The sequence below is a fragment of the Salminus brasiliensis genome, chromosome 25, assembly GCF_030463535.1.
Source record: "Salminus brasiliensis chromosome 25, fSalBra1.hap2, whole genome shotgun sequence".
NCBI lineage: Eukaryota > Metazoa > Chordata > Actinopteri > Characiformes > Bryconidae > Salminus > Salminus brasiliensis.
In genome coordinates, this window is record NC_132902.1 from 21,817,229 (window position 1) to 21,844,736 (window position 27,508).

General features: G+C 40.1%; 2 protein-coding genes across 3 annotated transcripts in view; one reads left to right on the forward strand and one right to left on the reverse strand.

The window, feature by feature from the left end:
* cpt1aa (carnitine palmitoyltransferase 1Aa (liver)) overlaps window positions 1-14,081 on the forward strand; it is a 19,426-nt gene extending 5,345 nt beyond the window's left edge. Inside the window, exons 9-19 of one of the 2 annotated variants that reach the window (XM_072671650.1) lie at window positions 746-833; window positions 2,137-2,332; window positions 3,140-3,328; window positions 3,433-3,538; window positions 5,231-5,344; window positions 5,491-5,655; window positions 5,742-5,873; window positions 9,872-10,024; window positions 10,896-11,009; window positions 12,741-12,833; window positions 12,950-14,081. In XM_072671650.1, the coding sequence (XP_072527751.1) occupies window positions 746-833; window positions 2,137-2,332; window positions 3,140-3,328; window positions 3,433-3,538; window positions 5,231-5,344; window positions 5,491-5,655; window positions 5,742-5,873; window positions 9,872-10,024; window positions 10,896-11,009; window positions 12,741-12,833; window positions 12,950-13,036 (1,437 nt within the window). In that variant the 3' untranslated portion in view covers window positions 13,037-14,081. Of the gene's footprint in view, window positions 1-745; window positions 834-1,287; window positions 1,373-2,136; window positions 2,333-3,139; window positions 3,329-3,432; window positions 3,539-5,230; window positions 5,345-5,490; window positions 5,656-5,741; window positions 5,874-9,871; window positions 10,025-10,895; window positions 11,010-12,740; window positions 12,834-12,949 lie in introns of both variants that reach the window. The other variant, XM_072671651.1, reaches the window with a different exon arrangement.
* Window positions 14,082-14,960: 879 nt separating this feature from the next.
* On the reverse strand, window positions 14,961-27,306 carry LOC140548027 (SITS-binding protein-like). Its single transcript, XM_072671377.1, has 11 exons — window positions 27,193-27,306; window positions 26,524-27,072; window positions 25,077-25,248; window positions 23,203-23,410; window positions 21,788-21,938; window positions 18,531-18,704; window positions 18,065-18,321; window positions 17,853-17,989; window positions 17,639-17,760; window positions 16,118-16,297; window positions 14,961-15,316 (listed from the first exon to the last, which is right to left on the reverse strand). Exons 1-11 carry the CDS (start codon window positions 27,304-27,306, stop codon window positions 15,140-15,142), a joined length of 2,241 nt encoding a protein of 746 aa, XP_072527478.1. The 3' UTR covers window positions 14,961-15,139.
* Between the last annotated feature and the right edge of the window lie 202 nt (window positions 27,307-27,508).

Below are 27,508 nucleotides of genomic sequence, written 5' to 3' on the forward strand. Positions count from 1 at the left end.
AAAATGATAATTTAATAGGTTTAGTCAAAAGTTCTCAGTTTGGTAAACTATCTATCTATCTTTGTATATATATTATGTATATATATCCATTATTTTATATTATAAGTATAGATAAAAAGTCTCCCTTTACATATAGTAAATTAATAAATGAATAAACAATTAAATAAATACATAAGACAGCAACACATGAAGTGTGGAGCATTTTTGAACAGTTTCAAAAATAGCTAATGGTTATTTTCATTATAGATTAATATTATATTACTAACTGACTGGTCTAAAAAAAGTAAGGTGGTTCATTTTTTTATTTTTTTATTTATACACAGCACATGGTCTGATAACCATCTATTTTAATACCACGGTATACCTAAAATACAATTAGTATACTACTGCTACCAAGTTCACTTAACCCAAAAAGTCATTTTTAGTTGGTCTGCCTTTAATTTTTCATTTAAATTTGACAGTATATGTAAATAGTGAACTTCATTGTTGTCTGTATCAGCGATCTGCTCTAACTGAATGACGAGCTTCAGCAGTTTGCTCAGTTAATAATGTTTGGAGTTTGGCGGCTGAGTACATTGATTACTTATCAGTTACGCGTGTTATAATAGCATGTTACACTTACTGTCTTCTGGCTTGATTCTTCAGGTTTCTCGGATTGATCTGTATTGGTGTTTCTCATCTTTTTCTAAACCTTTCTGCTGGTTTTCGTTTCATGCTTCCTGATGTTGTGTTTGCGGTGGTGCAGCTCTTTGCTCTAGCTAACACCGTACCGTGCTGTTCCGCCCAGTGGGAGCGGCTTTTTAATACCAGCCGTGTCCCAGGCCATGAGAGGGGTAAGACGAACCATTCGAGGCCACCCTGCCGTAGCTCTCAGAGACCCCCTGAACTAGTCCTGTGCTACCAGATAATCTGATTAACAGTAACAGATTTGTTTGGCATGATCTTCTCACCCTATTGCCCTGTTATTTGGCTTGATGCATAGAGACTGTGGCATACTGGTGATACAGGACTACCTTCCACCTCCAGTTCTTCTCACACTTCAGCTCTCCACCATTCAGCTCTCCTCTGTATGTTCTCTTTTGTTTGTGTTTGCGTTGCCATATGGAAGCCTGTCTCTCCATGTTGATCCGGTTTAGCTCGAGCTCCTCTTTCTCCTTCCCCCCACCAACAATGACTAGTGACCTTATGTTCTCCCACAAAGAGTTCCCTTAGGACCTTATTAGTCCCGTTGGCCCCCCAAACCCCCTACTCACCTTTTATTTGACCTCTTCCTTTCTGCTTTTACAGCTTTTGCTTCAAAACACTATCCCCATGTGCTCGTCGCAATATGAGCGCATGTTCAACTCCAGTCGCATCCCAGGCGTAGACTCAGGTACTGAACCCAGACACCTCACTCCACTGCCTGCACACTAGACCCGGCACTCACAGCCCACCTTACAGCTGCATAGCGGCATAGATCTAATAGTTCTGCTTTTATTTCTTTATTATTATTATTATTTATATTTATTTGATATATTATCTGCATTGGGAAATGATGGCAAACCCAAGGCGATCAATGAAACAACAGTGTGCTTATTCCAGTTTGTTTAGGGCATCGCTGTATTGCAATTTGAAAAGCGTACAGTGGACGTACAATGTAAGCCGCTGTCCTGTAATTTAAGCACTGTTTAAAATCCTGGACCAGAGGAGATCAAGCCATATAACTCAGTTTTTGTTTTTCCAACTATACATCAGTAATTCAGTATCTTTGTTCATGGCTTTTGCAAAAGGTCAGGCATTTATTTCATGTCGGAATGTTGTTAAATTTGCTCTGCTCTGAGGAAAGATTTATTTATTGTACATGAAACAAATGTCTTGACCTAATTTCATTCCCATTACCCCCCCTCTTGTGGCATGTTGTGGTATTGCACTGTTGTCAAATAGCCTTTTATTGCACATAACATTGCAAGTTTAATGTTGTTATATTTTGTACCTTTTTTGTAGTAATAGTAGTGACTCACTTTTGTGTTTGTGGATATGAAAGTCAATGTATGAGCTGGAATTTGTACTGTATTGCAAGTTATTGGAAATACCTCCAGTTCTTGCTGCTTTGTACACATCAGCTTCACCATCACTCTTTCCTCTTTGTGATCGTAGACACTATACAGCACATGTCGGACAGCAGGCACATTGTGGTGTACCACAAGGGGCGATATTTTAAGGTGGGGATGTTTTACGATGGCCGGCTGCTCTTGCCGCGGGAGATCGAGCAGCAGATGGAGAGGATCATTGCGGACCCCTCGGAGCCCCAGCCTGGAGAGGAAAAGCTTGCTGCCCTCACCGCAGGAAACAGGTGCCCCCACACACACCTTACCTCGTATAGCAGTGATTTCTCTGGCAGATTCGTCCCACAGTTTTCCTACTCCAGATTATTGGGTCCGATTTTGCTCTTCGGGATTGCATACAGTTTTTTGATCTGTCATACAGTTTCCATGTAGCATGGGAACCACAGCAACCATCTAAAAAACTATAGGGACCACTTGGGATACCACAGCCACTAAATACCACGATCGTAACCACCTAGCAACACTATAGCGCCCATCTAGCAAGCATTCTGCAACGTCATAGAAATCACCTGGGAGACTATAGTAACCACCTACACTATATGTCCAAATGTTTGTGGACTAATGAACGCATTCAGCCTCTTTAAGTTGCCCCCATTGCTGACACAGATATGCAAATGCACACACACACAGCTTATCTGGTCCCAGTAGAATAGGACTCTCTGAAGCAGATAAACATGAACCTATTGGCACCATGCTGACTAATGCCAGGTGTGGGCTAGAGGGGTAAAAAGCCCCCAGGTATTTAGCTGTGGAGCAGTGGAAGAACGGTGTTCTCTGGAATGATGGATGGTGCTTGGCGATGAGGTGGGGTGATGATCATCATTCAACATCCTGACCTCACTACTGTTCCTGTTGCTGAACACAGTAAAATCGCAGCAGTGCTCCAAAGTAGTAGAAAGTCTTCTTCCCTGGACAGTAGAGAAAGTTACTCCTTCAGTTTTTGGATGAGCAGGTGTCCCAATACTTTCCCAATACCATGTATAAGCAATTAAGAGGCCACCCACTCATTACTTTGCACTTTTTGTGTTTGTCAGAGTGCCCTGGGCATGTGCTCGTGATGCCTATCTCAGACAGGGCAAGAACAGGCAGTCTTTGGATGCAGTGGAGAAAGCAGCTTTCTTGGTCACGCTGGATGACACAGAGCAGGGCCATGACGTAAACAACACAGCTGAGTCTCTGCACAACTATGGCAAGTCCCTGCTGCATGGCAAGTGCTATGACCGGTGAGGAGAGTGTGAAAATGACAAGAACTTTCTGGCTGTTGGTTGTGTGGGGGAGCTTGTAAGTGCTGCCTGATCTGTAACTGTGCTTAATCTTGCATTTTCAGGTGGTTTGATAAATCTTTCAACCTGATCGTTTACAAGAACGGAACAATGGGCCTCAACGCAGAGCACAGCTGGGCTGATGCTCCGATCGTGGTCCACCTTTGGGAGGTAGATATCTGCATGAGCACACACTGAAAACACACAGTATTCACATCATTCCAGTACTTCGAGAATAGACTGATAAACGAATTGTCTGATACACAATTTGGACAAAAGTATTGGGACACCCGCTCATTCATTGTTGCTTCCAAAATCAAGGATATTAAAAAGAGTTTATCCTGCTTTTGTTGGAGTAACTGTCTGTAGTGTCCAAGGTACAAGGCTTTCTGCTAGATTTTGAAGGCGCAATGCTGTGAGGATCTGATTGCATTTAGTGACAAAAGCAATAGTGAGTTCAGGATCACCACCCCACCTTGTCCACAACTCCCCAGCTCATCCCAAAAGTATTGGATTGAGCACCATTCGTCATTCCATGAAACACAGTTCTTCCACTGCTCCACAGTTGGGGGGGCTTTATAGCCCTCTAGCCCTTGTCTGGCATTAGGAAACATGGTGCCAATAGGTTCACATTAACCTGCTTATATTTTATTGGCAGTACAGTAGGTGCAACTTGAAGTAGCTGAATGCATTCATTATAAGGGGTGTCCACAAACATTTGTGCAGTTTAATTTTTACAATCCTTGGTCATAATATACATGTGCTCACTCTCATTTTTCTCATATGACCTGATCCTAGACTGGATCATAACAGCGGCAATATTTTATTTATATTATATTTTAAAATATATGAATTATACCACAGTGGTGGTGGTGTGACAAACAGACCTTGTATCCTCAAAATGGCAACTGTACAGGAGAGGGTGAAAAGCTATTTCACTTTTAATGGAAGTGTAAATGAGAAGATTTTATTCCGAATCATTAAGATGCATTCCTATTGGTCCTTCATCTTGAAATTATGACATAATATCAAAAAACTTCTGTCAGATTCACATTAGATCAAAAAGTGAAAAACTGCAAGAATGGTCAACATGCTTTACTTGGCATATTGTGGATATCGTCAGTATTTAAAGAACACTGACCAACTACACTGTGCCATTACAGGATTAACAGCGTAGTCGGTCCTCTTTAATTGAAATTAATTAATTAATTTATTTAATTTAATAAATAAATGTAAATAAATAATTTAAATGTAGTCAAATGTTCAAAATGTAGTCATTGTGATCACAGTATTTACTAATGTTTTAAATGTGGTGCAACAGGTGCAATTTGTCTAGTCCAACTGAAAAAAATAAATATCATCCTATGTATCAGTGTATTATACAATTCTGAAAAGTGTTTAGTGTGATGTTTAGTTTTTGCCGTATCGCCCAACCAGTTGATAGTGATGCACTTTTTAGTTTTTTAGTGACCTATTTATAGTTGTAATGCACCCCTGACGCATTAAAAAGCTGTAAAGGGAAAATGAAAGATAATAAAATAAAAATGAAGAAATGCTGATTCTCCATAATGCCACTCTAAAAAGTCTTGCTGTATGATATGAGAATATAGTCATATTTAACCAATCACAGTTTACAAATGACAGTCATATTGGTCAGTAAAGCACTGTTGTCATTATTATAAGCATTGTTTTGGGTAACATTATATGTTGTTGGAATCTGTATTGCCTAAAATGATTTAATTTGATCACAGATTTGTTTTATTTTAACATGAAATATGTAATATGAAAGTACAGCATTCCTCTATTAGCTCATCATAACAGATAATCTGTGATCTGTGGCATTTTCTTTTTACCCCCCAAAAGCAAGTGCTCGCAATGGACATCAAGCTGAGCTACACAACTGAAGGCCACTGCAAAGGACAGCCTCACCGCAACCTCCCTGCACCTCAGAGGCTACAGTGGAATATCCCATCTGAGGTCAGTCTCTGGAGAGCAACCACCAAAACCAGAGCCCCACATGTTCCCCCTCATTGCCTCTTATTGTAAACACATTAGACCAAAACACGGCTGAAGTTTTGGCAGTGACTGACCTGCTCTCTTGTCTCTGTGCATATTATTCTTAGTGCCAGAGCATGATCGCCAACTCCCTGGCTATGGCCCAGGCTTTGGCCGATGACGTGGACTTGAACATCATCCCCTTCCAGGATTTTGGGAAAGGCCTGATCAAGAAGTGCAAGACCAGCCCGGATGCCTTCATCCAGATTGCCCTGCAGCTCGCCCATTTCAAGGTGAGCACTGGACTTCTATTAAATACCGCTGAAGAACCGCTGCAGTTTATTGTTTAAGAGCTTAAACTCTTGGATGTGTTTTGCAGGACAAAGGGAAGTTCTGCTTGACTTATGAGGCATCTATGACTCGTCTGTTCAGAGAGGGAAGGACCGAGACCGTGCGTCCGTGCACCATGGAGACCTGTAACTTCGTCAGGGCTATGGTCAACAATGAGCCGGTACTGAACTGCATTGACCTCTAAACACACTAGTAGTAGTTGATTTTGTAAAATAAAATGTATTATTAATATTTATAATATTATTTATCTAACTTTTTAGTAACGTTATAATATAAACATGTCTCTTATTCTCGCCACGCTGTTCCTTCTGAGCATTTGGCAGCTCAGAGAAACCCGGACAAAAAGAGCCTTTGCCAAGCGCACGGTGACATTCACACTTCATCTCGCAGGTTTTGGCAAGCACAGCTTCAACTCTGACATTCTGACACTTGCAACACCTTTCCCCCTTTCCACACCACATGTTCCCTTGCTTTGGAAGGCTATGGGCTTCAAATTTTCTTTATAACAAACTCCTGTCCTTATTACTCAGACAGCACAAGTGGGTGAAGATTATTTCACCCCGGCAATATTATTTAAAGCCATAGAATGACCTCAAAGCTGTGTTTATCTTGGCATAGTTGAATAATGAGAGTTCAGTACATGCAGATGAAAAACCGTGAACCTAAAACACTTGTTCCTCCTGCAAAAGAAAGATCAAACAGAACCCCAGCAGAACTTAACATTATTAACATACATTCCACCTACTAGTAAAAGTTTTGGTGAAAGCTGGCAAATTGCAACGGCAACTCTGGGAGAATATGGTGGTGTTGCTACTGGAGAGCAGCTCATCAGCTCTAGGCTCTGCTAGCTATGGGAATACGACTGGTGACCGTGGCTTTTCTTGTGCCAGTGTCCTCATAAAGGAAGCTTAACCATGGCACATGGCGAAGTCACAAAGGCAACTGGGGACTCATACTAGGCTAAAAGCTAACGCTAGCCTTTTATCATCTCTTCTCTTCATCATCAGCCCTCTTGAAAGCAAACTAAACTACCTCAGCTGAACCAAACTAGCAGCTAAGCTCACATCAGAACAGAATGTACCGGCTTATTATTATTATTATTATTATTTTTTTGTATTAGTAAGATTTGAGACCGCCAAACCCGGCAAAGTAAAGGAGGAAATGACTAAAAGCTGTCCTGGAGAATATCTTCAGCTTGCTAACAGCACATAATGCTAAGCAAGAGGACAGCAGGACTGTGCAGTAAGACAAGACAAGACAACCATATTCACACACAGTGTACAGTGAGCACATGTGCCCGGAGCAGTGGGCAGTCATTGCTGCGGCGTCCAGGGAGCAGAGAGGGTGAACAGCCTTGCTCAAGGGCCCAACAGTGGCAACCTTCCGAGCCCGGGTATCGAACCCACAACCCTGTCGTCAGTAGCCTAGAGCTCTAACTGCTGAGCCACCACTGCCCCATAACTAATTCAGCCAACGTAAAATTCTCTTTTTTCACAAACCCTTTGTAAAAGTACAATCAGCATTATAAGGCAAAATAACAGGGTGGTAAATAGGCTTGTGATATTTGTCTTATGAGAAAGTAGTATGGACAAAGCTCATGAACCAGAATCGCAGTACAGCTTAAACCCTTTATAATTAGTCATAAGGTCTGTAGGTCTAATATCAGTTTGAAATGAAAGAAGTACGCTTACATTCGCAGTACTGCGACCAAGCTTTCCGTGTTGTGTAGACTCCTGCTGTACACCTGAATGACTTGCAAATCACTGCCAGTGCAAGTGGAATTTGCTGTCTTGTATTGGTCTGGTAACCATGCTTACCATTTGAAAAGGCTAACATTTTGGAACGCTGTGGCTTCAGCATTTCAGCCAGAGCATACATCAAGAGTGCACGCCGAGTGCCTCGAGCTCAGTGCTCTGAATGTCTGAACCTGTATTCTGACAGCGCTCTGAATTTACAGATGAACAGAGTGTGCTTTGGCGCTCTGCAAGCAAATTTACAAACACACGCAGACTTTCTGGCCAGAAGTCAGCTACAGGAACTTTAATCATTACCCATCAGCCAGTGTTGGGAGTGAGTTATTGAACGAGATAATGTGCATTAAATTGTAGCCGCCGTCCACCTCTGTAGTGTCCAGATGGGAAGCCCTGATTTATGGGATTGAGAGTTTATTTGTGATGCTGCAAAATGTCTTGCAGTGGAAGTCAGTGAAAACAAATACCTGTAGAAAGAGGGAAAGATTGAAGCAGATGGTGGTGGCGGGAATATATCATTTGTATGTGCTCTTAATTCATCCGCATCGCTGCGAATGTATCTAGTGGCACATGCCCCAATATTGCTTGAGTATTGAGTTTATCGTCATTGTCCCAGTATAAACCTTAGATCTTAATTTTTACAATTTATAGTCATAGTTGAAGTCTAACATGGTCGAAGTAGACAGGTCTGGCTGTTGTTCTTAGTGGCTTATTATGTGCCAGTGTCCTCATAAATGGAACTTAACCATGGCACATGGCGAAGCGGAACTGGGGATCCATACTAGGCTAAAAGCTAACACTAGCCTTTTATCATCTCTTCTCTCCATCATCAGCCCTCTTGAAAGCAAACTAGACTACCTCAGCTGAACCAAACTAGCAGCTAAGCTCGCATCAGAAGGGAACACACCTGCTAATTTTTAGGTATTGCATAAGACTTGAGATAGCCAAACCCGGGAAGGCGAATGGGGGAATGACTAAAAGCTATCCGTGAGAATCTCTTTAGCTTGCTAACAGCACATAAGATCTGGCAGTTGTTATTAGTATATCTTTTAATTGTGTCCTGTTTTGGAGATGCAAGATGACGGTGCCATAATCCACCCTCAATATCAGCAGGTCTCCCGCCCTGTCAGCACATTTGAAAAATACATATTAGGAGGTTGATAACTGGCGTGTAGTGACAGGGCTTAGTGAGGAAGCAGGAAGGGGTAAACAGAGACAGTCAGAAGCTGCTCTGCCTCTTTTGTCACTACAATAGCCAATGTGAGCATCAACATTTGGAAGATCGTTGGCCACCGCTACATAATACAGGGTATGCCCATGACCTCACCAGTGGTGGGAGTCACTGCAGCCACGCCCACTGACTGTACAAACCGATTCAGCAGGAGTTCAGAGCTTCCTTTTACAGAAAAGATGAGAAACCAATGGATTGCTGCATTTCTGGCATCCAGGCACCACAACATGGGGGGGCTCACAACCATATTTATCATTAGTGTTGGACACAGATGAATTTGGCCTCTGCCTTTAACCTATCTGTGCAGTGAACACACACACACACACATACACACTAGTGATCAAATGCAAACAGTGGCGGTGAGCACATGTGTCCATTGCTGTGGCGCCCAGGGAGCAGAGACCCTGTAAATTCTGTTATTGTGTTACAAGTTAGCATATTGCTGACATCATCCTGTCTTAAAGAACACTGACCAATTTCATTACAGGGATTGTGGGAGATTTATTAGAAGTTTTTAAGAAAGTCTTAACTGATGCATTTTTTGTTGCATGTCATGTATTATCATGTATTGTATTGTCATGTGTTGTGAAATTGTCTTTAAATATGATGATATAACATTTTTACCATACCTAACACCCCTACATTTGATAGTATTATATTTATCTTGGTCTTATTCTAAGGTGTTACATTCAGGAATGAGCGAAAACTCCTTTTTTAAAAAGTAGAAGCAAAATATTGTCAATATTTGATCCTTTTATATTGCTGCTGTCCAATGAAAAAAAAACATTTTGTCCGTTTTTTGGTATTTTCCCCATGGTAACTGAACCCTGTAGCTGCTTCTGTACACTGTGTAAAAACCTCTGAAAGAATAGATCAATAGAAATGCTTAAAATGACTTGGAATAAGCTCTTATTTTACATTGACTTCCATTCAAGTGTAAGAAAATGTTTGTCTTCTCCTGTAAAGTCATCATTTTGGAGGTACATGTTTTTCATTGGACAGTGACAAAAAGTTGGAAACAACAGTGGAAACAAATTCAAAAGCATGATTGCTTAGAGACTCATATACTGCTTACCATCAGTTTTTATGTAAAGGTCAGATGTCAAGGTGGACATGCTTCAGGTATATTTCCAAAGGTACTGACCAGTCTGTCTTTTTTTTTTTTTTTTTGCACAGAGAGAAAAGAAACTGGCCCTGCTGAGACAGGCCGCTGAGAAACACCAGCAGTTGTACCGTCTAGCAATGACCGGGAAAGGCATCGACCGCCACCTCTTTTGTCTCTATGTGGTCTCGAAGTACTTGGGGTTGGACTCGCCCTTCCTTCAAGAGGTACGTTAAGAGCAGAGATGATCAAATATTATTGCTTATAATTAATTTAATTTGATTTTGTCTTATTTGTCTTAATATGCCTGGGTTGAGTAATGTTCACCTGCTGGTGGTTATAAACCCTTTTACAAAAGTGGTTGGTGTAAGGTAAGGGTTGCAAAGAGGCAAAAAATATAGGTAGCTAGCCTTGGTAAGCTAACCTCTTGTTAGGCTTTACCAGATAGCGAGCAACTGTGGGACTACACCCTGATTTAATAGTTGCTTAAATGTTTCAGTGTTATTACTGTGAATAAAAATATGACCCTCGTCAAAACTTGACTTTAGGTAGTCCATTGCTCCAAATATGTGCTTTCGATAGTGTGTCAGTAGTGTCAGTAGCCTTTCAGTGTGTCATTCACCATGTGCCTGAGACGAAGGAGCAGCTTTGCTTTTCTAACTGTTTTGGTATCATATTTACTTATTATCAATTTTTTGCCAACTATATGTAGGTGTCTTACCTTTAGCTTTGAATATTCCCATTTTATTCCCATAATTACCCATTAATTTCCATTAATTCCCATGGAAAATTTCCCAACTTTGAAAATTCCCAGAATTATGCAACCCTATGTAAAGTAGTTGGTAACATTACAGGCTTCCTTGTGGCAGTCTAGGGTTCAGTTCCTAGGCCAGGCAAGCACACTGCGCACATCAGTAAGATGCTGCTTGGGCAAGACTGTCCTACCTGTGTGTGATGTGAGCGGTTCTGGATAAGACCTTCAGCAAAATAGCGTTAATGTAATTGTCAGTGTTTCATGACGGTAGTCTCTCTAAATAATGCATAATTGATGTTGGTGGTAGCAGAATTTTCATAACACCTGTGTCCATGTGTCTGCAGGTGCTGTCAGAGCCATGGAGGTTGTCTACCAGCCAGACTCCTGTGCAGCAGTTGGAGCTTTTCAATCTGGTCAACCACCCTGAATATGCGACCACTGGTGGAGGCTTTGGTCCGGTGAGTTCTATATAAATGAGAAGACCTCAAGTTCCTCTTCAGTTTAGCCTGTCCTATAAACTGTAAATTGAATTATGAAGATTTTCCACAAGAAATCCTGAGAAAACGATTGCTTGTCTAAGATCTTTGTGTCATGGTGTCCCACTCTGAGACGCCACAATATGCTGAATCTATGGGGATAATGTTAAACTTCTTAGTATTTTATACTGGAGGCATAGGGCTGGGTGATTCAGCTGAAAAAAATATCCTATTTAATTTCAGTCAATGTTGATAATTATTAAAGACCTATTTTAATAAAGAGCAAAAGAAAAGGGCTTAATTGAAATATATTTTTTTTTAATTTCCAGCTTATTTATTTAACACAAATATTTTATTATACCACATGTCTGAAGTGTCAAATGTCTGTGTTTATCTAGTGGTCAAATTAGCTCATTCCCTCATCTGCCTTTAAGATGGCCACAGGGTGTGGGCACTGTGGGAGCTCACTGATTGATGACCTTACACTCAACGAACCAAACGAACCGAGCCCACCGTAGGTCTGATACTAGCGACATGCTTAGTTTGAGTGAAAGGCAGAGCAAGCAAACCTGGAACCGCTCTACTAAATGAGCTTGAAAACAGTGGAAAACGCGCCACTAAAACCATTCACTCGACTCCGTACTCTCAGATATGAGTCTTTATCCTCTAAGCCTGTGTGATCTAAGCCTCATTTAGCTGGAACACAGTCTGTACTTTGGTGTTTAGCCTGTTAGCTAACTTACCGAAGCCTAGACTGTCAGCTAAAAGTCTAAACCCCTGCAGAACCGATCTCTCATTTTATCCCTTGTCACTTGTCACTTGAGTCTGTAGTTCAGTGGTCAGCCAGCAGTAGCTGTTTTAGGCTGTCTGATACTTGGAGGAGCTGTAGCTGAGCTAGCTTAGCAACCTGCCGTCCAACCTGCAGGCATGAGCGCCGAGTGTTGCTACCATTAACCATTAATCTTAACAAAACAGTAGCTAGGATTTTCTAATAGCCTTAAAAGCACACTATCAGAAAGTTCTCCCAGCAGAAGTATAGGCAGGATATTTGAATAGCCCAAATCACTGTATCAGAGAATAAGGACAAGGTCATAGAGGTCAGTTAAGACTGTATAATGCACCAGAGCAAACAAAATTATCACTAAATTTAAAACTAAATTAAACTTAATTCAAAAAACTCATAAAAACATAAAAAATGTGGGTCTGCAGATGCACAGAGCTGCTAAATAGCTTGTATTTATGAATAACTTGGCACAGCTGAACAGAACAACGCCATTTAACTCAAGAATTGGGAACCTCCACCTTTCAGATAGCCTGGATCCATTTAGATCATAGCATGTTCTTGGTCAGACATTAATAAAAACCTGGACTAGGCCATTGGTTTTGGTTCGACCAGATACTGAATTACCTGCTAACTAAAAAGAAACAGAAGTGAGAACTCAGAAATGTGAAAAAGTGACTATTGATGATGATTGTCTTTCACAATACGTATGGCTACTGTTTTATCGCCCAGGCCTATGTGGGCCTTAAAGCCAGCGCTCATAACCCTCCTTATAAACCTTGAATTACCACTAAGAAATCACATAAATGAAGTAGGACAATGCCAATACTCTTGCAATCCATGAAAACCTTCAGCAGGCAGATGAAGAGCCATAAGTTGAATTATTGAGGATTGATTTATTTGAAAGGTTGTTGGTTGTTTTGCTGTGACAGGTGGCTGACGATGGTTATGGAGTGGCTTATATTATTGTGGGAGAGAACCTCATTAACTTCCACATCTCCTGCAAGTATTCCAGCCCAGACACGGTGAGTAGAAAAGCTATACTGTATTGACGGTATCAGAAGGGAATCTGTAAATCTTTGACTGGTTGATTGAAAGTCTCTTTCATGTCTTCTTCTTCTTTTGGCGTTTTGTTCTTCAGGACGCTCAACGCTTTGGCAGCCACATCAGACAGGCAATGCTTGACATGTTGGGCTTGTTTCAGCTGGATCCGAAAGCTCTAAAGTGAAAAGGCAAACGCTCTCATTTACCTTCTTCATTTCATTGTGTTTTCTATTATTTGAGCTTATTATTTGAGATTGAAATATGAGTTCTGATTCAAAGTTGAAGGATCTAAAAAATTTTTGATGATTGATATAAATACGTGTTGATGAAAGAATGGGGGAATATTTGTGTGTGTATGTGGATCAATGCGGTTCGAATACAGGGTTGTTGAATGTGCTGTTGCCTTAAGAAGAGTCTTAGCTGAAGTGCTGAAGACGGGGAAATGTAAGGACCAAATGTTGGCCAATGTAAATGAAGAGATTCAATCACAGCATTGCAGGACATCTCCTCGTAGTACCTAGTTGTATATACTTAGCTTTCAGTGATACTGCGTATAATCAAAACCACACCTAACAGTCTGCTGACATTTCAGCTTGCATTTCAGTGGGAAATAACCTCCTGACCAGAGGTGAGTGAGGAAGTAGTTAATTTACCTTACCTAATCTCTGTAAGCCTACAGTCTTAATGTGGTTGATGCCGTCATCGTGGTGAAGCTTGTTTAAAGTGTTACCAAGCGCTGATAAAGTGATTTCAGCAGAACGGGCCTTTTCCAGTAGCTTTGCAACTGCTTTTGTGCACTTTTGCAGGACTTGCCATCCTTGTGGAAAGCAGGTGGTGAGTGATGTGGTGTACGGTGCTGAAGATAAAATATTATTATAATATTTTTGACTGAAAATAATGGTTGTAAAATTTCGTTCAGCTTTGCCATATGAAATCACAGCAGTGTTTCCAGTTAAAAACATTTTTTTTGATTAATTTATGGTTAAATTTGAAACTCATGGTCTCTTTCCTGACCAGTTCACGAAATGCTTTAAATGTACATTAATTATTTTTTATTTTTTTATTACACTTAATTTGTCTTTTGTTAATTTAGGAACACATTCTTTTTTTCTGTTCACTTCATGCACCTTATTGTATGTTGTGTTTTGTTGTTAATAAGCTCCTCGATAAAAATAAAATTGTCACTTTGTGTGTTTAAGGTAGTAACTTCAGACTCCTGCAGATGGTGCTGCATTAGGATGTTCAGGCTATAAGTACCTGCAGGTGTGTGATGGGATTCATAGATTGAGAAGAGGTGGTACAGTGCAGTGAGTGTCTTGTTGGCAGATGTTAATGACTGGCCTAAAGGAGTGATTGCATTTGCCGTGGCCAAAGGCCATAGTGTGAAGGAAGTAGCTGAATCTGCAGGTGTATTGAAGCATATGGACATACAGGTCTACCAGCAGTGGCAAAAATCTCAGTCTACAGGAAGTTCTTGTCAGAATTGTAGCTGAGAGACAACACTGATGAACAGGGACTGACGGCGTGTTTCACGGTTTGGGAATGAAAGTGACTTTGCTTCCAGGTCAGATCCTTCACCACCAATTTCTGAAACACTCCACAGGGAACTGCATATCGTGAGCATATGGAGCAAAGTGGCGAGAGGCTTTTGCTCACTTATGCTCAAGAATGACGAGAACTTTCTGTAGACTGGGATTTCTGCCACTGCTGGTAGACCAGCATGACCGTATGCTTCTATACACCTGCAGAATTAGCTACTTCCTTCACACTGTGGACTTGGGCACGCCCAAATGCAGTCACTTCTTTTTGCCAAGCATTAACTGCATCTGCTTTGCGACCCATTTTCCACAAATCCAACAAGACACTCACTTCACCGTACCACCTTTTCTCAATCTATAAATCCCACCATACACCCACAGGTACTTATAGCCCAATCATCCTCATGCTGCACCATCTCCAGGAGCCTGAAATTAAACCACCTTAAACATGCAAGGTGACTCATTTCTTGTCCAGGGAGCCCAACAATGGTAATGCACTAGATTCTGAATTGTGAATTGCCATCAGAACTTGAATGTTGAATGTTCATCTGCATTAATAACGAAACTATGTAAAATATTCACAGCTTTTTTAGCATAAAAATACATACCTGCCAAATATTTACTTAACCCCACAATCCATTAATATTAAATAAAATAAAATAAAAAGATCACTTTGTGTTATTTACAAGACAAGTGCTTTTTGTGCAAGGAGCAAGAACTTGTATATAGAGTCACTTCTCACTAGGGCTTTAAGACTGTATCTGTAGGAAGACTGCCACTTTTTCTAGTCCGACAGGGTAATTATCTAGAAGAGTCCCGCCATCAAAAACTTGGCCGTTCCACCGATCTCTCCATTGAATTCCAACTCCTGGCAAGTAAATGTCCCTTTTAACTGCTCCTTCATCTGTCACAGGTGCCACCAGGACCTAGATGCATGTGAGAAATGTGTCAAATATAATACCAGCTGTTTGAAATAATCTTTAAATAACTTAATAACAATATAATATAAGTAATAATAATAATAATAATAATACACTTTTTGAAATGCATTAAGATCAGATACTGAATTTTGAATTTGCAGGGCGTACAGTAGGGTGGCTGAAAAGCCAGGTGTAAACATTCCCAGAATGCATTGTGATCAGATTATGATCGGATTACTCAAACCATATTCGGAGGTGGTCAGAGACGGATCTAAACTGAATGCTTTTGGTAATTGGGTCCCGTCGGCATCCATTGGTGTTTGTCTGAATGCGCTCATGCTTATTTACCTGTATGTCTATGTACCTGTAAATAGTCCTTCACGTTTTCTGACAGTTCACTGTGTTGTAGAACCCCACCGTTCCTACAAACTGTTCACTGGAGCAGGACAGTTTTGAGGAGGAACCGTTGTTTACAGGAAGTAAAATGGAAGTGATTGTTTTTATGATGGAAAGTAAAATCTGATCTCATCTGATCACACTGGGACCACATTTTTATATGACAAGTGTAAACAGAATCCGGTCAAAGTAGATCTAGATTCTATTTGGATACAAAACCCATATTAATGGCAGGTGTAAACCACCTTCTAGGCAGTACGACCACTTTAGTACTGTTGTAAGCTTCCAGCCATGGATTTCTGTGTTATGCTAAGTGTTTGAACCAAGAACCTAATTCGAACCTTGTTCGTGAGTGGTCATACAAGTCCTTTCAAGTGTTTCTCAATTGAGCTTTCTGTTTCTATAAGATACCTCAGATCCAATCAGGAACTCATCATCGATAGTAAAAGTGATTGGGTCCTCTGGACTGATCCACCACAGCGGTCTGTAGATTGGATTTCTTGTTTCTCTCCATTCATGAGCGTATTTTATGATGAGAGGAATCACAAAGTCATGGTGCAGTGACAGGTAGGACTTGGTGAGGTTCAGAATCTAAGGCAGAGGAATGAGAAGACAGGTAAGATTGGCATATTCCTAAACAACCAGTACTGAGAAAGTCAGAGACCACCAGTCATTGGGTCCTATAACAAATGTGTATTACTTAGTAAACTACCAAAAGTACCCACCAGAACTTTACGGAGACTCTGAAGGGACACCGTGAAACACAGTACATGTCCAAATGTTTTTGGACATTTGCATTCAGCTACATTAAGTTAAGCATGAATTGCTGACACAGATGTGCAAATTATATATATATATATATATATATATATATATATATATATATATATATATATATATATATATATAAATAATAGTCCCTGTAGTGAATTACTGCCAATAGAATAGGACTCTGGAGCAGATAAACATAAACCTACTGGTGCCAGGCATGAGCTAGAGGGGTATAAAGCCCCCCAGCTTTGAGCTGTGGAGCAGTGGAACTGTGTATTCTGGAATGATGGTTGGTGCTCTATCCAATACTTATGGGATGAGCTAGAGAGGTGGGAATGAGGTGGGATAGTGATCTTCCAACATCTTGACCTTACTAAGGCTAACCAACACTGAGTGCAATCAAATCCTCACAGCAGTCCTCGACAATCTTACTAGAAAGTATTCTCTAGGCAGTAGAGACAGTTGCTCCAACACAAGCAGGATGAACTTTTTTTTAACCCTCATTTAGGAAGAAACATTAAATGAGCAGGTGTCCCATTACTTTTGTCCATTTATTGTTTTTTCAAAGGACATAAAATCATGAGCACCAGATAGTAAGGCACATTGTGTATATTTTTAGCTAAGCATCTGCTGCGTACCACATACTGAGGTGAGCATGAGATACTTGTATCTTTGTATACTTCTACTATCTGATGCTCACCTAATAATACCTTCAGATGTTTTAGCATAGGAGAAGTAAAAAGGATTCAATGCAGTGGGTCGGAAAGCATTTGTATCTGATCAAGATGCCCTTTCTAAGAAAAGATGCTGCTGCTATTCTCACAATGGATTAATAGAGTCCAGACCTCAGCGTTATTGAATGTGTTTGGAATGACTTGGAGGGTGAGAAGCAGAAAATGAGTAACTTCTAAGACTGAACTTTGGGGGTGTGCAAAGATCTCCCTGCACATTTCTACAAAAACACTGCAAATGAGTCTGCTGAGAAGAATGGAAGCTGGAATAGAGGTAATTAAGCGTGGATGCACTAATTACTAAAATTTCTGTAAAATTTCTTTTCATGTTCTGACATGAAAATAAAATAATAATCATTAATGTAACTAAACTAAACTGTAAACTAAATACATGGAGAGCTCTGTGGCTTTAGCACTGTTGTGCACATACCCAGTATTCACTAAAACTCCATGGAGGTGTCTGGAAGGACATGACTGGGAGAAAGGTGACAATTTCTAGCCAGCGAATGAATAGCTCTTCATCTCTGATGAGGTCATCCGTCAGCGAACCACCTGGGCACAAGAAATAGATCAAATGGTAAAAAAAGAAAACCCCTGATGTTACCTGGTAATACTGTAAATATGTCAGCGAGTCTCCGACTTGCCAATGGCATCAGAAATGAAGAAGTTATAGCCAAGAACACTGTAATGCAAGATGGATGGAATGATGCCCTTGATTCCCAGGTAGCTCCAGCTGCCTTGAAGTGGTGACATCATTAGGAACAGTGGTACATCGCTGGTCCTGATGAGATAGAAACGTGCATCACAAGCTTCGACGGTCACAGAGTTTCATAAAAGTGCTGTGGTTTCTTCATACCTTGACCCTGAGGTCAACATGGCCGTCCTCTCAATCCTAATAGCGAGGCCAGCCAAGAGTCTGATGTAGTCTTGACTGGCCTGAACTTCTGGAAGGCCATCAGAGAAGCTCCCTTCCCCTCCCTCCAGAATCACATACTCTGCATCAAGCTGGGCAGACCAGTTGCCCACTCGCTCCAAGAACCAGCTGACTGCTGCCGGATTGGAGACGTTCAGCTTCACACAGATATCTCCTTTCCATGGGCTCGTTAAAGGAACCTGTGGCAAGAGGCCAGCCGACAGCAGACTTGGCTCGAATGGTTGTAGCTAACAGAGCTAATTGATTGACAGGGTACAGTATATTTGACTGCTATGTATGTTTGTAATGTAAGAGTTATGTGTTTTCAGGTGTGTGCTCAGTCACTGTTCTCAAGGCAAGAAAATTGTTAACTTATGAAATACGACCACCTTTGTTTTTGTCCACTTACCACATGTCCCTGTGTGGTAGTTAGCCGGCTGAGCCAGAAGGCCTCGTTTCCTTTCTGCAGAGACGTCTGAAACTGCTGGTCGTTCACACTGACGTATGGCGCAAAGGTGACGGAAATGTTGAGGTGTCTAACCAGCGGAAGGTTCCTGTTCTTTCCACGGGAAGGACTGTGGTCCTGATGTTTAGGGAGATGTTCAGACATTTAAAGATATGTGATAAAGATATACCAATAAATTACCTATCATTTGCCTATATATATATATATATATATAGATATATATATAGATATATATATAGATATATATATATAGATATATATAGATATATATATATATATAGATATATATAGATGTGTATATATATATATAGATGTATATATATATATATATATAGATGTATATATATATATATATATAGATGTATATATATATATATATAGAGATATATATAGATATATATAGATATATATATAGATATATAGATAGATATAGATATATAGATATAGATATATATAGATATAGATATATATAGATATAGATATATATAGATATAGATATATATAGATAGATATATATATATATATATATATATATATATAGGTAAATTACCAATACACTGTGTGCAGAATTATTAGGCAAATGAGTATTTTGATCACATCATCCTTTTTATACATGTTGTCCTACTCCGAGCTCTATAGGCTTGAAAGCCAACTACCAATCAAGTAAATCAGGTGATGTGCATCTCTGTAATGAGAAGGGGTGTGGTCTAATGACATCAACACCCTATAAAAGGTGTGCTTAATTATTAGGCAACTTTCTTTGGCAAAATGGGTTGGAAGAGAGATTTGATGCACTCTGAAAAGTCAAAAATTGTGAGATGTCTTGCAGAGGGATGCAGCAGTCTTGAAATGGCCAAACTTTTGAAGCATGATCACCGAACAATCAAGCGTTTCATGGCAAATAGCCAACAGGGTCGCAGAGTCGTGTTGGGAAAAAAAAGCGCAAAATAACTGCCCATGAATTGATAAAAATCAAGTGTGAAGCTGCCAAGATGCCATTTGCCACCAGTTTTGCCATATTTCAGAGCTGCAACGTTACTGGAGCATCAAAAAGCACAAGGTGTGCGATACTCCGGGACATGGCCAAGGTAAGGAAGGCTGAAAGACGACCACCTTTGAACAAGAAACATAAGATAAAACGTCAAGACTGGGCCAAGAAATATCTTAAGACTGATTTTTCTAAGGTTTTATGGACTGATGAAATGCAAGTGACTCCTGATGGGCCAGATGGATGGGCCCGAGGCTGGATCAGTGAAGGGCAGAGAGCTTCACTCCGACTCAGACGCCAGCAAGGTGGAGGTGGGGTACTGATATGGGCTGGTATCATCAAAGATGAACTTGTGGGACCTTTTCAGGTTGAGGATGGAGTGAAGCTCAACTCCCAGACCTACTGCCAGTTTCTGGAAGACACCTTCTTCAAGCAGTGGTACAGAAAGAAGTCGGTATCGTTCAAGAAAAACATGATTTTCATGCAGGGCAATGCTCCAACACATGCATCCAAATACTCCACGGCGTGGCTGGCCAGTAAGGGTCTGAAAGAAGAGAAAATGTTTTGTTCACCTGATCTGAACCCCATAGAGAACCTGTGGTCCCTCATGAAATGTGAGATCTACAGAGAGGGAAAACAGTACACCTCTCTGAACAGTGTCTGGGAGGCTGTGGCGTCTGCTGCACGCAATGTTGATCGTAAACAGATCAAGCAACTGACAGAATCTATGGATGGAAGGCTTTTGAGTGTCATGGTAAAGAAAGGTGGCTTTATTGGTCACTGATTTGTTTGTGGTTTTGTTTTTGAATGTCAGAAATGTTTATTTCTAAATTGTGTTATATTGGTTTACCTGGTGAAAATAAACAAGTGAGATGAGTATATATTTGTTTTCATTAAGTTGCCAAATAATTCTGCACAGTAATAGTTACCTGCACAAACAGATATCCTCCTAAGATAGCCAAAGCTAAAAAAAAAAAAAAAAAACACTCCAACTTAAAAATTAAGAGTCTTTTGAGTTGATTGAAAACATAGTTGTTCAATAACAAAAAGAATCCTCTTAAATACAACTTACCTTATTATTCTGCACACACTGTATATACACAATATAAATAATAGAAGTCAATAATATCAATATTATTTACAGATAATTGCAAATTGACCCTTAATTGCACATGTGGGGTGTGTGGAGGGTATTGCACATCGTATTTTTACATTAAGGGACCTCTATTCCCTGAACGTGTGTGTGTATGTGGTCCACTGGGAGCAGTGCTGGTTGAAAGTCTGACGGCAGCAGGAAGGAAGGACCTGCGATACCGCTCCTTTACACACTTGGGTGAAGCAGGTGATCTACACTGATCAGCCATAACATTAGTACCACTGGCACTATCGTCATCTACAGTGGCTTCTATCAAGGGATGGATCCATTAAGCAGCAAGTGAACAGTCAGTTCTTGAAGGTGATGAAGGTGTTAAAAGAAGGAAAAGCATAAGAATCTGAGTCACTTTGACAAGAGTCGAACTGTGATGGTTAGAGGACTGAATCAGAACATCTCCAAAACACCAGGCAGCCCTTTTTTCTGGTATGCAGTGGTCAGAAAGGACAACCAGCGAACTGGTGACAGGGTTTAGTGATGCAAACCATGAAGGGTCAGATCTGTAGTGGTGAAAGTGGGGCGTACTCAATATTAGGTACTAATGTTATGGCTATATCTACAGTATATCTACAGTATCTGATCTTAAATATTTTAAGCAGGAAGAAGTTAGAAGGAAAATGACTGATTTCTCGGACCCTTGTTAAGCCAAGGCAGTCCAGACAATCCAGGACTCGACTTTCTAAGATGAGTCTGGAGGGGTGATTGTGGAGATGGCACCCAGAACCAATGACGTGGGTGAGGGGTGTGTAACAGCTGCCCAAGTCTGGCTGGCATGCTGACCAGTGGAAGATTCATGGGGTCAACTTGAGGCGGGACTTGGGTATTTCTAGAAGCAGAGCCTCAACTTCCCACCCTTCTCAATGCTCACACTTGTAGCTAACGCTGATTCATCAAACTTGTACTAAATTAATTATCTTGTTTACCTTAACCCTGACCCATATTAATAACACCTTATTCCTAAAGGATAATATCTACTAGGAATTATTCTGTAATTTCCACAGAAAATCAGAGACATGCACTTTTCAACTCTCATAAATCCCATAAATAACATCAACTGACCACGTTCAGGAGCAAAGAGGTGGAATGTTCATCAAGGCTGATTATGCCCTTGTTAAGTTGGTGCCTCTTCAGCCGGTTGGCAAAGGTCCTCAGCTCTTTCTCCAGCTTCTCTCCAGAGTCCACGTTCACCACAAGCTTCCATATTGGAGACCTAAGTTTGTGCCATATCAAGCCATGTCAGAGGACTTCATGTCTAGCATAGCACTTTTGTGGTGAACATTATACTGTATACTATACACAAACATATCAATGTAAATAAATGCATGGCAACTTGATTGACAGCACACTTATCTGGTTTCAGAAAGTGGCCGGGTCTCTACACATATATCAGATATGCAGTACATGAAGAAGAGATCATGCAAATCATGTGACCAGCCAGTCGGACTTATCAGATATCAAACAGCAGGAGTGTTTTAGCTCATGTATGAATTATATCCTCGGGGCTTGAATATTAAGCCCCTAAGGTGGCAAATGGTGATTGTGTTTAATAAGGCATGGCCAAAGATGGCTACACCGAGGCCTCAAACCTTATGGCGTCTAGAGGTCACAAAATAATATACGGTGGCAATGATACACTATATGTCCAAGCGTTTGTAGACACCCCTTCCAATGAACGCATTCAGCTTCATTGCTGACACAGATGTGCAAATGCACACACACAGCTTATTTAGTCCCTGTAGAGAAGTAATGCCAATAGAATAGGACTATCTGGAGCAGATAAGCATGAACCTATTGGCACCATGCTGCCTAATGCCTAATGCCAGGCGTGGGCTAGTAGAGGGGTATAAAGCCCCCCAGCATTGAGCTGTGGAGCAGTGGAAGAACTGTGCTCTCTGGAATGATGGGTGGTGGTGCTCCATCCAGTACTTTTGGGACGAGTTGGGGATGAGGTGGGGTGGTGATCATTCAACATTCGGACCTTACTAACACTCTTGTTGCTGAATGCAATCCAATCCTTACAGCAATGCTCCTCCAAACTCTAGTAGAAAGCCTTCTTCCCTAGATGGTAGAGACAGTTTCTCCAAAAAAAGCAGGATAAACTTTTGATTTCAGAAGAAACAATGAATAAGCAGGTGTCCCAATACTTTTGTCTATATAGTGTATATTATGTTGTGGTCTCAGTCTGTTTTTATTCTGGCATCAATGTATTATTTTGTAGCCTTAATACATTATCTTTTGGCTTGGAAATGATAACCTGTGGCCTCAATGTATTATTTTGTGGCTTTAATATATTATCTTATTGCCTCAATATATTACCCTATTAAAAACAACCACCATGTCATGTATAACGCAAGTATAACTAAACTTATATAAAGCCAGTTCATTTAACATACTTCTTTAATTAGATTAGCTTGCTTGAACAAGAAGCATCTTTCGGAAAAGGATTTCGTAGTTTGGCATATGATGTTGATTACCTCAGGATGGCCAAGTTAGGCAGCTGTGGTGAGCTGAGGCTACGTTCCTGTGCTATTTTCTGGTGAACGACTTTAAGATTCGGACCCAAACACAGTCTGTACTGCAGAGGCTGTGTGACCAGTGCTCGTTGTGGCTGGACACAAAAGTGATGATTGCTCTGTATACCGACATTAAGGGGGACATCTGGAGACAGCAGCACTGCAACACCTAGCGAGAACAACAGCATGAAGTACAGAGCTCACAGTACTACGTTAAACACACAGTTTATCTGAAAAATAAATATATACATTTTTTTATTTTTAAAATGAAAGACATGCTTGAGCTTAATAGTGAACTGAATTTCACTGTTCAGTTCCAAATTCCATTGATCTGGACCAAGCCAATGAAGATCTGGATTCATTTTGAGAGGGTTGAGATGTTTTTAGGTGTGTTTTTCTAAAGATGAGAAGTATCTCATATTTTAAACGAAAGAACTAAACTACGACAAACTGAGGCACTTGTATCATTATCTTGAGGTAAGACATGCTCTTTTCTCCTGAGAGAAATAAAAGACTTAAGGATTTTCTACAGGTTTCAGAATAATAATGAGACCGTGACCATGAGGATTTGAGATTTTGCACAAACACACAAATCATTGTTTAACACACTGAATGTGCAAAGAACCAGTAACTCGATTGACTGCATTATACCACATTTAACATGCCACGGACCTCCTGATATGAATGATGCCATAAACAATAACTGAAAGTGAGATTCTGTTTATTTTAGTAATGTGTTAACGATGAGTTACACTGTATATCCATCTTTAAGTGTGAGTGTACGTGTATGTGTGCATGCAAACACACATGCTCACAGTCCAGGTTACCCAAACAAATCTTTTGCAAGTTACTTGGGCCTTAGTTACCTATTAACATACCAGACCGATGGAATAAGCCTATGGCATGTGTTACTATGCCATGCCAACAATCTCAGCAATACAGCTCCATAAATAAATCATTATTCAGATAACCTGCCTCTGTCATATCTTCACCTTAACGCTATTTTAAGCCTGTTGTGTGTGCATGTGAGCTCTGTGCGTGTGATATGTCATGCATACTCATGTCTACATGTTTACAGAACCCCTATGGTGACATGGTGTTTGTTTTTTAATAAGGTTTAGCAAGGTTAACAAATAAATATAAAAATATATAAATATAAAAGATATATAAATATATTAAAATATATATTATCTTGTAGTCTCAATATATTAGCCCATGGCCTCAATATTTTATCTCAAAGTCATAATGTATTATCTTGTGATCTCAAAATATTTTCTCATAGTCTCAATATATTATCCCATGGCCCTAATATGTTATCTTGTAGTTGTAATATATTATCCTGTGGTCTCAATATTCTATATTTTGGTCTCGATATATTATCTTGTAGCCCTGAATTATTTAATGGCATCCATGTATTATCTTGTGGTTGCATTGTATTATCTCATAGACACTAGAAACTTGAAATCTGTGGCCTCAGAGTATTATCTTATGGCCTCAATACGTTATCATGTGGCCTTAATCTATGATTTTGTGTCTGTGACTATATTATTTAATTATTATCTTTATATATTATAATACAATAATACAATATCCCATGGCCTCACTATATTATCTTGTGCCCTCAATATATTATTATAGATCATTTAATGGCATTAATATATTATCTTGTGGTTGCAATAAATTATCTCATAGACACTAGAAACTTAATTTGTGGCCTCATTATATTATCTCATTTATATATCAATTCATATAGTATATTATCTTGTGGCTATGCCTTATTAAAATCACCCACCATATCTTCTTAGGGGCTCTGTAGTATGAGTGTGTGTTCAAACCTGATGATCCAAAAAACTGGTGGTCCAACACAGAGCCATACCCTGAGGGATTGTGTCTCAAGTCACTGGCAGCGAAGGGCTGCAGTGGAATAGTCACAGTGTTTAAAGGCCATCTCTGTGCCTGGACGCTTGCTCCACCGTACCACATGACACGCTCCATAGAAAAACAGTGCTGCAAATGAGTACATACATTAAGACATAACCCACAGATCCTTCAAACTTCTCATGGACCAAATGCTGTTCCTGTGAAACAAGAAAATGCTTCCATATTATATCCCAGCAGACCAGCAGATGTCACCTATAGGTCAGGGGTGACTGCAGGTTTTCATTCCAGAAGAGCTAGACCCACCAAATTCTACTTGCTTAATCAGTTGGCCTGGCTACTCTGACAACTGATCATGAGTCCACTACACCAGCTATTTGCAGAGACGGTTGGACACCCTTGCTATCGGTTGATAACAGCTGATTTAGGGTTTAGGTTTGTAGCATAACTCCTTACTACACTTGTGTTGAAAGCCATTAGACCACATGATGCCCATATGGCCATGAACATGAGCCACTATCTTATTATACTGTTTGGGGGAATGTAGTAGATGAATACTGTGCACAAATCCAAATAATAGCTTATTTACTTTCTACCATCTTCATCTGATTAAGTGACATAATTTCCCATATTATTGTAGTAGTTTAATTATAATAACAAGCATTCATTAATAGGGTTCACCTAGGACAAATGAATAATGCAATGTTACTGAAATCTCAAATAATACTTTTGTAAAAACACATTTTATTGTATTCTAAAGCAGCAATGTTTTAATTCAATGTAAAGTTTGTCAATAAAAGATTTCTAAGACATTTTGATCCCTAAATTACAGGTTTACGGTGCATCACCAATATTATATCACATTCCTCGTATGTATTATGATATTTAATAAACAACATATTTAAGCCACACATTCAGTTTTTAGTGGACACTTAATAAAATATCATTATTGTCACACAAAAACCTTGCATCTCCATTTTTGCTGTTTTCACTTTTTGACATTATTTAAATCTTGTAGCTGTTCTATATATGGTGTCAAAAGTTTATGATTAAAGGACCAATAGAAATGCTCCAGAATGACTTGGATTAAAATATTTTGAAACTCAAACTCAGTTCCTTCTATCCAAAAGCTGCAGTGAAAAGGACTAACTACACTCTTTGCAACGAAGCATGGTTGATCGGTGTACTGTGAGCACTGAACATTTCCACAGTATGCTCAGAAAAGCTCATATTTTTTATCACAAAAATAAAATGATCACAATAACAATACAATGTGTCATATTTTCAACCCTATATATATATATATATATATATATATATATATATATATATATATATATATATATATATTTGACCCTTCACTAGCCATGCAGTGACTCAAATCTTCCTTTCAGTTCATCTTACCTTGATCTCAACATGACAGTGCAGAGGCATCCACGTTATGTTGTAGCACTCCACATGAGACGCCTCATCTGACTCCAAAACCATCCTTACTTTCAGCTGCCTTTCCCACTCAGTGCAGACACTGCTTGAGTTCAGCCAGCACTGGTTCCTCCAAAAATGTCCATGCAAATCAGGATCTCTAATGCGTCCAGCAGAAACCTCCACAAGTGTTCTGTGCTCGGAAAGCATCTGTAAAACTAAGGAATGCCTCTTGGAGTCCCAGAAAAGCCCAGTGAAACGGCCCTGGATGATCCAGTGCATGTGGGGCTGATCCACCACCTGCCAGTAGATTAATCCAAGGGTCATTACAAACAGGAATCCTATGGCGATGCAGGCGGCCGTTCCCTTCCACTGGTCACCTTCTTCTGCTTTGAGCTCCGAGTTCCAGGACACTTCGGGGTAAGGGCACGGCTTCCTGCCCCGGGCATTAATCACATGGTTGGAATGGATGAGTCGGGAACAACGGTGCAACAGTTGGTGTGTGTTTGAAAGGAGCAATATTGAATGAGCCTATGGCATGTGTTACTTTGCTATGGGAACACCCTCACTAGTGGACGCAATAGAGCTCTTTTCTCTGTAATTAGCAGTAGTGTTCATCTAAAATAGGATCTGATGTAAAAAGAGACTCACCACATGCTGCTGTGATCGCTGCAGACTAATGGACGGACTGGGTGTCCAGGCTCTTCCCATGAGAGGTGTGTGAATCAGCTGCTTTGCTCTGCCTCTGAGGCTGAGGGCCCACATAATGGTGGGTAGCTACACTGCAGGCTGGCGCTGGCCCAGATGCCCATGTGGCTTTTTCAGGCTGCAAGATAAAGACAGCAGTTTTGAACACAACACTGTGATCCTTTTATGGGTTTTGAAGATATGATATTAATGCTTACTATACTGTTGGTTGGTTCAGTACCTAGATTTAGTGTGCTGAGGATTGTATTTATTTTATTAT